This window comes from Lygodium microphyllum, chromosome 8 (genome assembly GCF_053477565.2).
Source record: "Lygodium microphyllum isolate KBCC chromosome 8, Lygodium_microphyllum_v1.1.10, whole genome shotgun sequence".
In the NCBI taxonomy this organism is placed as follows: Eukaryota; Viridiplantae; Streptophyta; class Polypodiopsida; order Schizaeales; family Lygodiaceae; genus Lygodium; species Lygodium microphyllum.
This window is the reverse complement of record NC_141142.1, coordinates 136313505-136332567: the sequence shown is the minus strand read 5'-3', so window position 1 is coordinate 136332567 and position 19063 is coordinate 136313505. Positions and strand designations below refer to the sequence as shown.

General features: G+C 42.0%; 1 protein-coding gene across 2 annotated transcripts in view; it reads right to left on the bottom strand.

Annotated features, from left to right (window-relative positions):
* Window positions 1–18599, bottom strand: part of LOC148032905 (protein SPA1-RELATED 4-like) — a 111958-nt gene extending 93359 nt beyond the window's left edge. The window contains exons 1-3 of one of the 2 annotated variants that reach the window (XM_087683593.1): window positions 18498–18599; window positions 17282–18400; window positions 14917–16696 (exon numbers count right to left, since the gene is read on the bottom strand). In XM_087683593.1, coding sequence (XP_087539719.1) covers window positions 14917–16599 — 1683 coding nt within the window. In that variant the 5' untranslated portion in view covers window positions 16600–16696; window positions 17282–18400; window positions 18498–18599. Of the gene's footprint in view, window positions 1–14916; window positions 16697–17281 lie in introns of both variants that reach the window. The other variant, XM_087683594.1, reaches the window with a different exon arrangement.
* Window positions 18600–19063: the final 464 nt, after the last annotated feature.

The window sequence follows — 19063 nt, the reverse complement described above, 5'->3', positions numbered from 1 at the left end:
CTCTTAGCCACTTAAACAGCCCCAAAACATGCTTATTTTGGGCTTATTTTAGCCAAAACCCTAAAACGGGGAGCGGATCAAGAGAGTTAAGTCGGAGAGGATCTAGAACCCTAATTTTCTATAAATTGACAGCCAGCCCTCCATTCTTCCCTAAATCTCGTATTTGCAAGTTTCAAGTGTTATCAGCTTGCTGCCCACACCCCATTCGCAGAGGACATCTCAGCCCTTGCTGTCCATCATTGTTCCCTACAATCTGGCGCCTGTTTCCAGCCCTCCACACGCTGATTACTGCTGTTTCTGCCTAGCGACTGACTGCTGATCATCTACATTGCTGTTGTACAGCTTGCCACGTCAGCAAACTGCTGCGTTTGCAGGCCCCAGCTGCCGCCCTGACAGTTTTCTCTCTCCTGCTGCAGTCGCTGCATTTTTTCTCTCTCCTGCAGGATGTCCTACCTGCATTTTGTCTTTCTCTCTCCTGCAGGCTGTCCTGCCTGCGTTTTTAGTCTTTTTCTCACCTGCTGCCTATGTTTTTAGTCTCTCTCTCCTCACTGCTGTCTGCATCAGATCCAGCTTCTCACTGCTGCGTTTCCTGGTGTTCGACATCTGGAGGCTGCCTTGATACGATTCGGGATCCGTTCGGAGTACGACACACTCTCCTCCTCATTACCCCTACCCTGATCCTTGAGATACAAGAGTTCGAGGTTCAGTATCATTCACTGCACAGTGTGTTTGCTCCATGAGCATCGTATTATTAGTAGTCATATCATTTCATTTATTAACTGTGTTCATTGTCTCTGAGTTACCCCAACTGTGTTCTTTTGTCAGTCTGTGCTTTGTCGTACGATTTCTGTTTATGCTTCTATGTTAGGGTATTTTCTTTACAAGCCTGACTTAAACAACCCCAAAACACGCCTAATTAATGAAGAAAACCTATTATTTCAAAAAGAAATGTGATCCTAGAGAGTTGTGTCCCACATGCAAAACCCTAATTTGGATGCCCCAAACTTTTTAGAAATAGGTATGCAACCCACCACTTCTCCTTAATCTCGTTTTTGCGGGTTTTGAGGAGCCGTATACTACCCACACCCCATTTGCAGAGGACATCACGGTCAGAGCTTCCACCAACCACCATCAACTGCCATCTGGCGCCTGATTCCAACCTTCCTCCCCTATGTGCAATTGTCGTCGGGTCCTAGGATCTTGTCTACAATTTGGTGTTGTTGCCATCAGCTAGAAACTATCGCCCTGATCTTCTCTCTCCTCTGAATGCTGCGTTTGCAGTTTCTCATTGCCACCCTAACATTCTCTCACCTCTATCATCTGCACCTAACAACTACCATTCAAATTTTCTCTCTCCTCAAGTACCTACATTTTTAGTCTTTCTCCCTCCTACACTGCCAATCTGCACCAAATCCAGCCTTCCTTGGCTGTGTTTGCTGGTATTTGACACTCCGAGACTGCCTTTACTACGATTTGGGATCCATTCCGAGTACAACACACTCAACAGCTCATAATCTCTGCCTTAATCCTAGAGATACAAGAGTTCGAGGTTCATATTCATCATGGCATAATGTGTTTGCTGCATGAGCATTGTATATTCATTATTCATTCACTTTATTATTCATTGTGTTCATTGTCTCTGAGTTATCCTAGCTCTAACTCTAATTGTGTTCTAAGTTTATCAGTCTGTGCTTTATCGTACGATTGGTTTTGTGCTTTTTGTGTTTAGAGCATTTCTTCACATGGTATTAGAGCTAGGTACTCTTTGAGCAACCGTGGTCTTTGATCGGAAAGCTCATTCACAAAAGCAAGAACAATAGAAGGGTCAAATGACTTCGAACACATTCACAATACCGCTCTAATCTCCACAGCCAAGCATGGACAAAAACGATCAGGAATGGGCCTCCCAGCTTGCTATTGCCCAATCTGGCATGGGTGAGGAACCATTGGACTACCATGGAGTAAAGGTTAAAGGTAAACCTGAGTTTTCTCCTTTAGATTCGGTACACAAAACTAATGATCTTGCACGACCTTCAAAATCTCCGCTACGGACCAACCATCCACAAGTGGAACTTGGCTTGGATTACCCATCACTGCCACAATACTTCCTTTCTCCAATGCCAAGTAAGAACCCTATTATTTCAAATTCTATGCCAACTGTTTTTGTATTTTATATTGGATCGAGAGATGCTCATCAAGAAGAGACTCTTCAAAACAAGCTTTGGTTTGTGCGCAATGAGGAAGACATGTATTTCTTCATGAACTCAAAACTAGATAAGAAGCTAAAAGAAAAACTTGTAAGTATTCCTACCCTTCCTTTTCCTTCAAATAATTTTATTTCTCGTGGTCAATATGGAGTAGATGCATCTTTATCTAATGCATTTAATAGACAAAAGGAACCTACGATGTTTCCCACAACATCCATCACAAATCCATTTGGGCTCCCACCCATCCCTGCCTGATCATCCGCTACACCTTCCTTTCTGCCTCCACTAAGTGCACCACATTATCCACCACACACCACACCACGGGGTCCTGCATATTTTGGCACAGTCTTTAGGACCTCTATATACCCATTTTCAGATGGTGTACATGTGACGGAGGCTCGACTCGACCTCCCACACAAATTTTCGGGCCACCCCTCTAGGAGTACATACCAAACATACTTGAGTGCGGATCGTTTGGTATCGACTCGAGTGTGGATCATTTAGTATCGCAGTTTGCCTCTATGGCATTAACTAGTGGACCATCCGATCATTTTGTAGTGCCCCTGAACAACGCTATCATGTCCCAATGCCTCCACCTACACCTACAGTATCATAGGGACCTATGTCCATTTCGGTACCCTCCGGTAGCAATCAGCACTCATTGGACATTGACGACCTATTTTTGTCTATCCATCTTTACCCCCTCCCACTTCTTATCCACCACCACCACCACAATCTTATCCCATCTATCCATCGTCACAAACAGCTCATGGTTCTAATTCCTCATCCGCCAAGCATGCATTTAATGACAAGACTCGTTCAAAGGGTCAAACTACACCACTTGGTCAAATTTGATGAGGCATGTCTTAAACTCTTAGAACCTATGGGTTTTAGTACACGGGTTAAAACCCCGCCTTGATCTTGCTCTTATTCCATACAAGTTTGCCCGCTCATGGAAGGCTTGTAACGTCTCCACTATTGTCGAGCTTATGTAAGGTTTGTTGCTTGAGTCTCACTCTCAACTTCAACATTGCGACTTAGCATTCAAGCATTGGATACAGTTGACTGACCACTATGCAGCTCGGGATAGGACCCCTTGCATCAGTTTGGATCATGAGCTCCAAAATTTCAAAATCACAGACAAGGATGACTTGAAAGTCAAGTTGGCTGAGGATAGACATCTCCTCGCCAAGTTCTCAACCACTAGGGCTCCTAAGTCCTCTAACAATTAGGTTACCCAGTTCCCTAATAAGCTACCAAAATATTTTCCTTTTGTGCAGCAAGTGATTCCACAACCTCAAATGCCCACCTTTTATGAGTTTGAGTGTCAACTATTGCATTACGCACAGTTGTTCGAACAATTTCATAACACATCCTCAACAGAGGGGGCTCTTGTTGCATCTTCTCAAAGGAAGCAACAAGACAAGGGCACACAAAACTCAAATCAAAATCAAAATCAAAATAGGACTACTGAATCCCAAGAAAACACTCAATTTTCTCTTAAACCTAGATGGCAAAATGTACCTAAGAAGAATAGGTATTGTCGACATTGTCAAAAGACTGGCCATTATGACAAGTGTCAATCTAAGGCAAGAGGCACACAACCAAAATCCAAGACTCAAATCCCCACATCCCAATCAGCTAACCCCCAACAAGGAAAGCAGGGTAGTGGCAACCCTCAACAAGGGCAATGGAGAGGCCAAACCTAGACTGCCACCGTTCCATCATCACAATCGGTGAAGTACTCAACTCCAGAGGATTAGGCTGATGCTTTTACTTATTTCACTGTTTGAGTACTACTAGTTCATAACCAAACTAGACGTCGTGTGGCTACTATGAAGAATGATTATGGTGGCAATTCTACCTCCCACGAGTTCTCTAAGCTTCTACAAGAGCATATCATCTCACGCCAACTCTTCTCTACCAACTCTCCAGCACAAAATAGAGTCGTAGAGTGTAGGAACCGGACAGTCCTCAATATAGCATGCTTTATGCTATTCAAAAACAAAGATCCCCGAGCACCTTTGGGTCGAGGTTGTTAATACTTCATTATTGACACCCGCATTCTCATGGTGGCTACCTCTACACCTTGGGAACGGTACCCATCTCTTGGGCCAGCCATAAGCACGAGACAGTGGCAGCTTCCACGGCATAGATAGAGTTTCCATGGTACTATGGAGGCCATCTATCTGAGGAACTTGCTAGCTGCATTACAATTTCCTTGCATGTTGCCTACAAGTGACTACTGCGGCAACTAGAGTGTCATTGCCCTTGTAGGCAATCCTATCATCACCCCTCGAACATGGCATGTGGCAGTTCATTACCATTTCGCCAAAGAACAAGTTGAGCTAGGCACCGTTCGCCTTGAGTTAGTGCTGTCAAGCAATGATTTTGCTGATATTTTGACCAAGGCGATCAACCGGCCGATTCTCCAATATCTTCTACCACGAATCGGCTTGGGTACACCCTCCTCTACTTCTTCAGATTGACGGGGAGAGGCTGCTTCCCTCTTACTTCTCCTTCAGGTTTGAAGGGGGATAGTTTCCTTCTCTTGATAGTGACAATGATGATGTTTACAGCTATATCTTCTACCACGAATCGGCTTGGATACACCCTCCTCTACTTCTTCAGATTGACGGGGAGAGGCTGCTTCCCTCTTACTTCTCCTTCAGGTTTGAGAGGGGATAGTTTCCTTCTCTTGATAATGACAATGATGATGTTTACAGCTTTTTACTTTCAAACATTTATTTATTATGTATTATGTATTTTGGACATTTGTACCTTCATCCACACTATCAAGATGACATGATTGTAAAAGGACCCTTGGACAAGTGAACAAGTCCCTTGCGAGGGCATTGTCCATGTGGCACCATTACATCACATTTTGCATGAGCATGAATATTTGCATCCTCCTTTGCATTACCCCATGCATTGGCATTCTATTCATGTAAACATGCATCTGTGCGCATTTATCCCTTTTCAATTAGCCTTGCAGTGGTTGACTATGAATTCACCATAAATGTGCCATTGCACCTTGCAGTCTTCGAAGGCGATTTTTCCCTATATATGCATACTTGCTTTGCTTATCTTGCTTGCTTACCCATCTTGCCTTTCTCTCCACATATTCTCCACATAATTAGCACATGCATACACACTTAGGCATCCCTAGGCACTTATCCTAGTATGGAATTGTGTTGCTGCTTATATGAAGGTCATGGGACAATCCATCCTTATTTTCCTATACTTCACAGCACAATGACTCAATGGGACGAAAATTATTTTGAAACCATCACTTAATGCTAAATCTTTTAAACAAATCATACCTACAACACTTTTTTTTTTTAACTGACAATCCAAAAAAATAATAAATAAAAAGTCCATTGTTGATTCTATCCACCTTTGCAAAACTTAGTAGGCCCCTGGGAGGGTAGCCAACGTACACCCTTAGTCCAATGCCCTAGCCTCTCTAGGGTGATCACTTGGGCTCCCTTTGTAAGATAACCATCGCCTATATAGTCTTGGTAGGCCACTAAGTAGCCGACGTGCACCCTTTGCCCGATACCTTAGCTGCTTTGGGGTGGGATGCCTTGGGGTAACAAAAAATTTATATTACAAGCTTATTTCTCATGGCTAAGTTTTAGGACTAAGAGGGAGTGTTGAGCTAAAAATGCATTAGCTTAACTTAAACTGCCCCAAAACACACTTACTTAATGAAGAAAAACTCTTATTTTAAAAAGAAATGTGATCCTAGAGAGTTATTGTGTCCCTTTGGAAAACCCTAATTTTGGATGCCCCAAACATTCTACAAATAGGCATGCAGTCCACCACTCTTTCTTGATCTTGTTTATGCAAGTTTTAAGAGCCGTATCTTTGCTGCCCACATCTCGTTTATGGAGGACATCACAGTCAGAGCTTCCACCAGCCCTTTGGTGCCTGATTCCAACCTTCCTCGCCTATTTGTAGCTGTCGCCAGGTCCCACAAGCTATCGCCTATAGTTTGGTACTGTCATCATCAGCTAGGAACTGTTGTCGTAATATTCTATTTCCTCTGAATGTTGCATTTACAATTTCTAGTGACCGCCCTAACATTCTCTCATCTCTGTTTCCTACGTTTGTACCTAACAACTATCATTCAAATTTTCTCTCCTCAGGTACCTACGTTTATAGTATTTGTCTCTCCTACATTGCCCTCTGCATCAGATCCAACCTTCCTTGGCTGTGTTTGCTTGTGTTGGACACTCAGAGGCTACCTTTGCTACAATTCGAGACCTGTTCGAAGTAGAGCACACTCTACAGCTCATAACCTCTATCTTGATCCCAGAGCTACGAGAGTTCGAGATTCAAAATTCATTGCCTAGTGTGTTTGCTACATGGGCATTGTATATTCATTATGCATTTACTTTATTATTCATTGTGTTCACTGTCTTTGAGTTACCCTAACCCTAACCCTATCTGTGTTCTAAGTTTGTAAATCCGTGCTTTGTCATACAATTAGTTTTGTGCTTTTTGAATTTAAAGCATTTCTCCACACGCTCCTTCAACTCAACAATATAAAGAAACATTGACTCATGGGTAACCATAGAAGTAAAGGTAGAATCCTTGGATGTTTTAGCTCCATCCTTCGTTCCCAAATGAAGGTGAGGCTACTTCTTCCAACATTTCTCCTCTGAATGTGTCCCCTTTCCACAATATGGGCATTTAGGCTTCTCCGAGTCGAAGTCAGAGCCTAAAGAACTCTCCTGTCTTTTAGCCTTTAACTTCTCTTTCTTCTTCTTCCCCCCTCCCAAACCTACAACAAAAGCTTTGGTGGAGGTGGATCGACTAGCTACCTCTTTGGCGCACTCATCATGCTCAAACTAGGGAGATGGTAGCTGAGTCAAAAGAATCATAACCATATTCTCTGAAGAGATCATCCTACCAAATTGATTATTCAATAAGGTGACCATCAAGAGCATGCATTCGTTACCTCGGATAGATGGCCTTATGGATTGACTTTACACAATATTTCACCAAGATTGATAGGCCCAATTACTATCAAATATGGATAGCTTTAGTTAATGTCTTGAAATTTGAGTTTCAAACGCAGTATATTTTGTCCTATCTTTTGGATTAACTAATGTTTCCACAACTTTCTAGCAAATACTGACTAATTTGTTTCGTCCATATCTCAAAAAATGGATAGTTGTTTTCCTCGACGACATACTTATTTATAGTACATCATTGGAGAAGCATGCGAACCATTTGTGTATTACCTTACGTCTCTTAAGACTTGTTTACAAACTATCCAAGTGCGAATTTTTTCACACAAAGCTATTATATCTTGCATATATCATCTCAATTGATGGCATCTAGATTCATCCCAAAAAAGTTCAAATAATCATTGATTGGCCTATGCTGCCTACGCAGCTACTTGCACCACCCAACCTGCGCCTGGTCCACCACTGCAACGCCGCCACCTACTCCAACAGACTACACCTCCTAGTTGCCTGTGCCACCTACACCCTTGCTCTAGCGATGCTTGCAACGCGCAGGCTGCACCTCTTGCTCCAATTGCCTACACCCTGGTCCAAAGCCGTTGTCGCCACCTTGCTCACTTGGTCTGCCCACCAGCTCCGCCTCGGTTTCTGCTCCAGCTCCGCCATCCTCTCCACCTCCTAGTTGCCTATGCCACTCAAGCATCGCCTACAGTGCAACAAGTTGTACCTCCTGCTCCAATAGCCTGTCCCCTGGTCGAGAGCCACTGCCACCTTGCTTGCCTAGTCCGCCTGCCAACGCCATCTCTGTTTCTACTCTGGCTCCGCCACCGTCTCCACCTATTGCAACTACACCGAGGGTTCCATGTCTCCACTAGCATCTCACCACCATGCCAGTTGGCTTTCAAAGCTAGCATCAAAGGTAAAAGGAGATATTTATCCATTTTTTAATTCAAAATTTCAATTTCAAACAGGGGCTTTTGCCCAAGCAAGCTATTTTTGCTCCTGGACGTATGTAGGACACATTTATTGCAGAATTTTCTTGAAATTCGGACCAAAATTTTGGGGTTTTTTGGTTTAGTGCAGACATTGGCATATGTACAAGTTCAGTCCGAAATAGACTGAAATTGAGCATTTTGGACAACAAAATTTTGGGACTTTTGCATCTTTTGTGCTACTGGGCACTGTTTGTGCATTGGACAGCCTATACATTGGACAGTTTTAACAAAGTGTCAGCAGATTTGTTAATTACAGCGTGGTGCTTGCTGTAATTTCTAGAAATCCTCAGATTTCCAGGTTGGTCCAGTTTTAGGTATTGCTCTTGTGCTCTTTGAAAAGGTGACATTTACTATGGAAAATCAGGGACAAAGTGGTGTATTCACATACGTATCCAAGGAGGATAGATTCGATAGCAGCAACTATTCTCTATGGTCTTTCATGATAAAAAATATGCTGATTGCGAAAAATCTTTGGGATTATATTAGTGGTGAAGAAGTTTGTCCTGGAGTTGTGGCTCTTGCAACACCTCCTCTAGGAGCACATGGTCAAAGGCCCGCTCCAGCTTAGCCACTTCCCCAAAGATCAGTAGCACAAAAGGCTTGGGACACACGGGATGCTCAAGCATTGTCACTGATTGCATTGGCAATTCAACAATCTATAATCCCACACATACGGTCTGTTGCTTCTTCATGAGAAGCATGGCTTACACTTGAGTAGATGTTTGCTGGAAAAAATGAGACACGTGTCTCTTTCTTGAAGAAAGAGGTTAAGAATGTGAAGATGGATGAAGGTGATTCTACGTAGGATCATCTTAACAAAATTCAGGACTTGCATGAGCAGCTCATGAATGTAGATGCACATTTGATCTCTACTACTATGAATTCATTGCCGCCCTCTTTTTTGGCCTTTCATACAGCTCTAAATCTCACCATGAGAATTTCTTCACAGCCGCCTACTTTCCTTAAATTGGTTAGTTTGCTCCTAGAAAAAGGGCAAACAAGAAAGAACAATGAGGTGGATGTAGTAGCCTCTAAACAAGCTTTTATGGCGAGGTAGAAGGGCAAGGGCAGCCAATCTAAAAATGCTCCGCAGTCCTAGAGGTTCAAGTACTTCACAAAGCAGCAAGAAACATGGGTGACACACGAGGCAAGAAGGGCAAGTGCCACTATTGTAAGAAGCCACATCATTACATAACAGAATGTAAGAAGCGCATAGCCAAGGAGAAGAAGGAGAAGTCAAGGATGTCTGTTTTCAATGCATCTTCTACTACTACTGAGTCTGCGTGTCTTGTTGTAAACCATGGTTATTGTTTCTACGCTTGCAGTTATGACTCTTCTTGGGCTGATAGAGCGTTTAGCTCTACTGAGGATACTAGCACTTGGTTCTTTGACGATGGTGCTTCTAGGCACATTACATCCTGCACGGACTTATTTTCCTCTATTATTGCAACTCCTATTGGCAAGTCTATGCAGTGTGCCAACAATGCATCTTACCCTATCAAAGATATTGGAGAGATTGTTTTGATGACAGCCATTCATGGCTCAACTCTCCGTTTATAGGATGCATTATATGTGTCAGGCATAAAGAAGAATTTTTTTCATTTCTTCTTTAGCAAAATGTGGTATGCAGGTCACCTTTAATTATGACAAATGTATGGTCACGGATAAAGAATTCTTGACTTAGGATTTGACTAGCACATTATGTCATGGACTCTATGAGTTAGATACTTAATCGGTTGATCAATCGGTTTATTTGGCATCTACTCTTACTCCTGCTGTGTCACAAGCAAAGTTATGATGTGCTCCCATGGAGCATGTCAACTATGGCAATTTGATGCTTATGCACAATACACAAATGCTAGATGGCTTACCTCTCTTGGAGAGACCTCTTAAGCATATTTGTGAGAGATGCATTTTAGGGAAAATCCATTGATTCTCATTTCATTCTGATGTTGCTTTTAAGGCAACTACCAGATTATAGATTGTGCATTCGGATGTATGTGGACCTATGTAGACAAAGTCATTGGGTGGCTATTATTATTTTGTCACCTTCAATTATGACTTTACTTGTTTTTGTTGGGTCTACTCATTGGTGAAAAAGTCAGAGGTGTATGATACATTTTTGGCTTTTGTTGCACTTGCTGAAAATCAATCTAGTTGCAGAATTAAGACTCTCCATTCGAACTGAGGGGGGCAATACATGTCTTCCATGCTAAATAATTTTTTGAAGCACAAAGGCATTGTCCATCAATATACCACTGCATATACTCCACAACAAAATGGGGTTGCAAAGAGAGAATCAATCACTCATGGAGATGGCCAAACATATGCTGAAAGCTAAGAGTTTTGCCACATGGTTTTTGGATGGAAGCAATTATGTGTGCTTGCCATGTTTTGAACAGGTGCCCTACTAAGGCATTAAAGAATGTTACGCCTTTTGAGGCTTGGAATAGCCAAAAACCTTCAATTGGCCATTTTTGTACTTTGGGTGTCTTACGTATGCTCATATTCCCAAAGTACTAATAAATAAGTTGGGCAACAAGGCTGTTAAATGCATTTTTTAAGGGTACAACAGCGACAGCAAAGGATATAGATTGTATGATCCTGTTTCCAAGAAAGTATTTGTCAATAGGGATGTGGTTTTTGATGAAAAATCAAAATTATCCCTTGCTAGTTTTGATACATATCAAGCTGCCAATGATGTGTTTGAAGGGCTGCTTCCCATTTCTTTTGGAGATACAACTAGAGCCTTGGTAAATGAATATAATGTTCTGCCAGTTGCTCCATTGAGCAATGCATAAATTCAGCCTATGGCTGATCTGAATATTCAGCAAGATGCTGAATTTGAGATTCAGCAAAAGCTTGTACACAATCAAGAAGCTAGGCAGATGCCTAGATGGTATTTGCAGACTATTAAAGATAGTCGTTTGGATGCTCCTATTGCTGGTCGTACTAGAAGACGAGCTCATTTGCATGATCATGCTAATACAATGGAGTTTGTTATGGTGGCACATACACTTGATGATGAGCAACCTGAATGATTTGAGGATGCACAACAAAGTGTACATTGGATGGCAGCAATGCAAGCTGAATTTGATTCTATTATAAAGAATCAAACATGGGATTTAATAGCATTGCCTATTGGGAAGAAAGCCATTGGTACAAAGTGGGTCTATAAGCTGAAAAGAAATGCAAATGGATCCATTGACAAGTATAAAGCCACACTTGTGAACCGCTACGCACAAAAGAAAGGCATTGACTATGAGGAGACATTTGCTCCTACATCTCGTATGACTACCATTCGGTCTATGGTTGCTTTGGCTATCATGATTGGACTATGCACCAAGGACTGTGCACCAGCTTGATACTACATTTTTACATGGGGAACTTCAAGAAGAAGTGTATGTACAACAACCCATTGGTTTTGTAGTTGAGGGATCCGAACACTTGGTATGTAAGCTGAAAAGGGCTTTGTATGGTTTGAAGCAAGCTCCCCGAGCTCGGTATGCAAAAATTGATGCCTTTTTACTCAGTCAAGGGTTCATTAACAGCTCATTAGAGTCTACTCTTTACGTATGTAAAGAGGGGGGATCCTTACTGGTCATATGTCTTTATGTAGATGATCTTCTGCTCACAGAGACACATGCTGATCAAATTTCAGCATTCAAATAAAGTTTACAGCAAACTTTTGAGATGTTAGACTTAGGGCCTTTGCACTACTATCTGGGCATTCAATTCATTCATGATGCTAAAGGCATTGGATTGTCACAATCCAGATATATCGGTAGACTTCTTGAGAGGTTTGGCTTACAGGACTGCAAACCAATTTGCACACCAATGAAGACTAGACTCAAGTTGTCCTTGCATGACGACAATGATTTGTTTGACATCCATGCATATGCTCCAGCAATTGGATGTCTCATTTATTTATGCAACACAAGGCCAAATGTTCAATTTACAGTTTCAGCCCTGAGCAGATATATGCACAGCCCACGCACGTCACATTGGCAAGCTGTGAAGCGTGTTTTTCATTACTTACAAGGGACTAGGACTCTTGGATTTCTTTATGCCAAGGGGGAACCACTACAACTACATGCTTATAGTGATTCAAATTGGCCTGGTGATTTTGATTTACGTCACTCTACGAGTGGAAATTGTTTCTTTCTTGGCTCATCTTGCATCTCTTGGTTTAGCAAGAAACAATCCACTGTTGCCACATCGTCTTGTGAGGCTAAATACAAGACAGCTTTCACTACCACAGTTGAATGTGTATGGCTGAGACATTTGTTGACTGATCTTGATGTATCTGTCACAAAGCCTACTCCTTTGTTTACTAACGGTCAAAATGCCATTACAGTAGCATGGAACCCAGTGTGCACGCACAAAACACATAGGGATCCACTATCACTTTATCAAAGACAGGCTACATGCAGAAGATATCAACCTTGTCTACTATCTTGCCACCAATAATATGGTAGACATCTTCACCAAAGCTCTTCCTCGTGACAAATTTAAAGCATTTTGCAATACTTTCAATTTGATCTCCTTTGGTGGATGATCCTTGTATGTTGATCACTCTTCACTCAAGGGGGGTTTGCTAAGGTTGACTCACACCTACGCTCACAGAGTGTCGAGGATCCTCGGTAGGACACTAGGGCATTTTTTTCTTTCCTTATAAGAGGTTTTTTCTCCCAATTATATTCTTCTTTATGTTATGTGCTTATATTACATAGTTCGGGCACTTATCATGTTTTACACATGTCGGGTGTGAACGCATATTAACCACCTTAAGGTTTAAGGGTTGTACTTTGTACTTGCACATTACACTTTGATTATTGCATTGGGAGTCGTGTCTTCACTCTCACACTCTCTTCACTATCAACTGTGTACTCTCAGCTGAGCTTCGATCTTTCCCATCTCTCACAATACTATGGGTGCTATTCTTTATCAAGATGACTAACCTATCACATTTGAGAGCTATAAGCTCACTGATACCCAAACACATTACACCACCCAAGAGAAGGAACTGTTGATGGCCATGCGCTTTAAACATGGCATCATTATTTGTACGACACTCGGTTCATTATTTGGATTGACCACCATTCATTAAAATACATTTGTGATCAGCCCAATCCTCGTGACCACAAGGAAGATGGACAAAGCTTATGCAAGAATTTGACTTCAAGGGTGTCCAATGGAGAGCCATAGCATTGCAACTTTTCGTTGATAAACAACCTCAAGGTTGGATTGTATTGGATCAAGCTTAGGTTCTAACCATAAGATTGATTCCCAAAGTCCTTAGAATTCGAGCACTTGCTACACTAGATTGGACCAAGTTGTGAAATCCATACCATTGAATCCAGTCTTATCACTAAAAGGATCTTTTATGGTAGGAAGAGAGAGTGAATGCTCATGGAAGAATACAAAATGAAGTACCCTTGGAAATATGACCCAAAGGGTTCATGAGACATAGGGATAACTGCTCTAGGATGACACCTCTTAGAGAAAAAGGGGTGAGCTAGGCTCGGCAGTCCCTCTAGGTTCCCTTTTGGGCTTAAGAGGGGGTGCTAAGCTTCAAAAATTGCATTACACACTAAACCTTCATTAGCTCTTTAAATAGCCCCAAAACTAAAATGCAAAAGAGAGCTTCAATGTCCCATAAGCAAACCCACACTTTTGATTGGTTCCATCCCTGTAAATAGAGAGTGTACTAGGTCATTTGCATCCCCCTTCGCCATCCAATTTGCCCATCACCCCAATCCCTCCCTATGTGACTACTATAGCCCCTGCCAATCAATATCTAGCTATCATCCTGATTTGTACAATGTCAAAAACAGTTGTATTTTCTCCTAAGCAGGCAGCACTGCTGTTATTTGTCACATGAAGAATAGTTGCACAGCTGCAAATTAGGCGAGAGACCAATAGAAATCCATTGTGTTTGGTTCAAAAATGCACTATTCTTCCCTATTCACTATTCATTCACTATTTATAGGGTTCCTTTCACTCACTATTCTTTGTACAATCCATTCACTATTCTTTTCACCGTCAATCATTCACCTTACACCTATTTATAGGCTTCCTTTGTACATACTGTGTGGCAATTCCATTCAGTTGTTTTCATCTCCAGCCTGAGAGCCCCTGTTTCATCATTCTGCCTCTATGTTCATCTGTCTCCTCTGCTATTCATTCTCCTTCAGTTATGCCTCTGACTTCTTCAAAACCCATAGGGTGCCAAGGATGACATCCACATGCTCCAGCGTCCGAAGGTGCCATCTAAAGAGGGCAATCCCTTCTAAAAACCTCCACAACTAAGTTTGCAAGTCAATACCAGATGATCTAAAAGTACACAGCTGTCATCGCTTTATAAACAAGACAATAGACATCTTTTATATTGACAACTAGCCTTCTAGTTTTACTGCACTGAAATAAACTCACAATGGCATAAAGTTAGTTCAGCTGTATCTCCATCTCATGAAATTAGTCCACATATTGTATCCAAAAAAAAGAATTTGAAAACACTATCACTAAGCTACTGCAATACTGTGGCTTTACTGCACTGAAATAAACTTGCAATGGCATAAAGTTAGCTCAGCTGTATCTCCATCTCATGAAACTAGTCCGCATATTGTATCCCAAAAAAAAAAAGTTTGAAAACACTATCACTAAGCTACTTCAATACTGTGGCTTTTGAGATTCATTGGTACAGTTACAAGAGTCATTACAACTAAAAGGCAGTACCTCAAAAAATAGAACCCCTAGACTGTAGATATCTGATGCATAAGTGCATGTTCCATCCAAGATCTCTTCTGGACTTGCATACCATGTTTCTTCCATCAGACGAGTAGGACGTACAGGGAACCGTGTATCCTGTTCAAGCTTATCACTAGAGAGCAGTTGCGAAGAGTTTACTGTCACATTTTCTTGCACATCAAACTTTGGTGAGGAAACCAAAGGTTTGCTTCCCAAAGCTCCTCTTGACAAGCTCATTGCAGGCCCAAAATCATCTGTCCGCTTCATGCCAAAGCTGCCACTTTTTTGACTGTCAAGACTTGATCTTTGAGATGGACCAGAGGACCGCCATGTGGCAAATTCTGGCCTGTCCTTGTCAGAAAACACTTCCAACTTCTCAGAAGATGTCAATGCTTGAGAAATACCACTTCTTCTAGAACCATATGCATCTGCATCAGGCAGGACTTCAGCAGACTCCAGCCTGTGGAGTGTTCTTGAAGGCGACCTAAACACAGCCTTACCTTCAGGAGGAACAGAAACAGCTTCACTCTGAGTTGCTGTATCAAGGAAAGAAGTGTGGCCAGATGCTCCACCTGTAGTTGCATCTGATGAGCCTGAACTGGACCTAGAACTTGCTGAGTCTACAAATGAAACACGATGCAATGATGACAAAACAAAGGATGAAGGACGAACGTTCCTCAAAGCCACACCTTGTGTGTGCGCCCACTCAACAAACTCCAGAATTTGTTTAAAAATATGCAAGCACTCATAACAATCAACAACTCGGTGTGGCCTGTTGAGCCACTGACGCAAAGACATGCAATGTCCATTTTCTTCTTCCGCATTCTCTTCCAGATAATGTTGCTCAGGTATAACCAATGGTAATCGAGAATAACCCTCGACAGCTTCATCATTTGTGTCTGTTAACTTTCTTCTCTTCACACATAGACCCTCAGATGCATGCAAAGTTCCAGACTTATCTCCGATACTGTTATCAGAAAGAAATTGGACATGCTTTTTACCGGATTTTGCAAAATGTGTCTTTGGACCCTCATTGTAGAGGGAATTGCTACTTGACTCTCGCCGTCGGTTTTCCTCTGCACTTGCAAACTTAACATTCTTTAATTTGTCTACAGTTTCAGGGTTTTCATTTTCACACCCTGCAGTTATTTGAGGATATTTGTCAGGCCAGCAATCACTAGGTAAAGAATCCTGTGAAAAATTATGCTTTAAAACCCATTGTTGTATTTGTTGTTGACGAATCTCCTGTCTGTTCTTCTCAGCCTGTTTGCCTAGTAGAACCTGTGGATCATTCCGAAGCTTCAATGTGTTACCTGACATGTTTGATGTTAAGAAGCCAAAGTCCTTGGTATCTGGTGTAAAAGTTTCAGACCTGTAGGTAAAAGTCCTATCTTCATAACTGCCTTCCTTCTTGTTACAAATGTTTGTGATCTCTCTTGATGCTCCAGCAGTAGATAAACCTAGAACAACATTGGGTTGCAGACTGGGGTTGATCATAGCTTCAGAGCTCCTGTATGCTAGACTGTCCAGAAAGCCTTCTTCACCACATGCTTTAGAGCCTCCAAGTAACTGTTCGTGACTCACGGCCGGCCCATGATCCATATCTTTATTTCCAAAAGCCCTGAAAGTTTGGATGCCATCTGCATCCTTATTTGAGCCTTTTTCTTCCATCAGAACAGGAAACGGAGTGGATACATGATTACTCTTTTCTCAGACAACCCAGCAAACCACGGTTGTGATATCAAGATGCCCATAACATGTGTCAGAACTGCAAGAAAATCAGGATGCAAATCATTCGTACTAAATATGCCAAAACAGAATCCAAAAACCCTCCAAAACAAAACAACAATAAAACAAGCATGCCCAATCATGTCTATGTCATAAAAGTGACCAGGATGGAACTTCAAGATCTAAAGCTTGAGCTAAACATGCACGTTCACATTAGGAAAGATCAGGGCCTAGCCACCCTTAATAACTTTAAGCATGCCTCAGCATATAACTTTGCTCAGCAGGTCATGCCGTTGAAGAATTGTGAATATTACAAGTCTAGATCCCATGCACTAAAATGCACAATAATGTAGGTCATAATGGCATGGAAATTTTCAAGGATTCAGAACCAAGTGTCCTTTTTTGTAATGAAAATAACAGAAGTAATAAGTGCCTATGTTGCAAGCTTGTAATCTCCTTGCTTAACAGTGCATAGCATATGTACTTAAAGGAGACTACATTTACAGTTTCACACTTGCCTCGTCACATTTACACTGTTACAGACGACAACTCCTGTAAACCTACAAAAGACAATACAGCTGCAGGCCTGCATGTGACCATCAAATCATAAAGGTCAGACTCTTACTTGGATGACCAGGAATCTTGCTGTGTTGAGAAAAGGAATTAATGTTTAAATGAGTTGACTGCTGCTGATTTATTGAGAAATGATTTAACTGGTTCTCCGGAAGAATCCAAAGTTCTCTGATGAGGCACGTGTATGCTGTCATGGAGCAAGCAAGAGGACTTTGAAACTATAAATATTGTGGGACTAGCATATTGATGTGAACCAAAAAAATCTCTAACTTGGGCATGACTCTGACATCAAACACGATGACACTGTCCATGCAGTTAGAAGGACCATGCATATGTCCTTTATTCAAGAAAGTTGTAGCTTTTCGTCATCATCTTGCACATTGATCATATGAAGAAAAGTACTGGCACTGTTCTTGACTCCCTGGAATATCCTTGAGCATCAACACACGTTGTCTCCTTCTCAAGGATGTTGAAACCTTACTGTAGAGAAAGATGTGCCCAAGGGTTACGCTGAACTGCTTCAGAGGTAAGAGATCGAGAGTCCAGCCTTGTTATTGTCAAATGCCGTTCTGTGCACCTTGTCAGACTGTGCAAACTTATCTCTGTGTCAATGTGGAGAAGCTGCTAAACTTCCGTTCGTATCATGCAATCTCTTCTTGTCTTCATAGAGTCCGGTTTACACCTATACCTGCAAGACCTCCCTGTCCTCTCTGCTTCTTTACTCGTCCAGCTGCTTGAACAGTAATCGAAATACACCATGCATCATACCTCGGGATTTACTCCATGATCACTCTTGTTCACTGCTCAATCGAACTGCCCTGCCGAGACACTCTCATGGCCCCCTTTTGCAAGTCCACGGCTTCTTCCTAGCTCACTGAATCGCTATTGTTGATGGCAAGTGTTCAAAGCCGGATGTCAAGCAACAGAATGAGCTGCAATTGCATATGATCGTATGATCGAATGCTGCTAAAATCCTCCCTTTTTCAACCCCTGAAAGGCCATAGCCACTGAAAAACAATGAAAACGATACGAGTTCTCAGATTTTCTGAATCCGGTTGCGATTTAGACCTTCAGAAGACTCTCTCCTGCTCGTCATCGTCCCTTGAAAATCCGGCCTGTTGGCCTTACAGGGAGCGCAGAAAGACCTGTGCCGGAGGTGGCTATGGAAGACCTACGGTTAAAATTGTAAAAACAAACTGTGATAAAAGGCGAGGAGGGAAATCACCAGGCAAGGGATAAACGAAAAGATGATGGAAGCCAAATCCAACCTTCCTTCTTTAAGGCAATCTCAGGCGCTGGCAAGCTTTCCAGCCATGGAGTTTGAAACTGGTAGCTCAAGCCGGAAGATGACGTACACCTCTCCGCTTTTGTCTTCTGTTTTTTTTTTCTTTCCCCCCATGCGTCTTTTTATTTATTTATTATTTATTATCTTTTATTTCGTTGGAGTGTTTCCTGCCAATGGATTTCCAACCATAAAACCGCTTGTTTGGGATCGCCTCCTTGTGATATCACGTGCAAACCTACCACGTGGCAACCTCGACCTCTGCCAACTCAGCTCTACCGTCCTCCAGCACACGCTCCTAAGAGGGTCGTTCACATGCGCAACACTGCTCTTCCAGGGTGAAGACCAAAGGGAACTTGAGCTAATGTGATTTGATTTCTAAGTGTTATAAGTGTCCTAATACGGCCCATTACCCATTCATCTCCTCCAACATTTTTCAAGAGAAGCTTCTCTAAGCATAATGATGCAAATCGTGCATTACGAAGGTGCACCATGCATTGAATATAGCAAAGCCCATTCCCAATTGAAAAGTGGAGATTGTCCATCTTATAA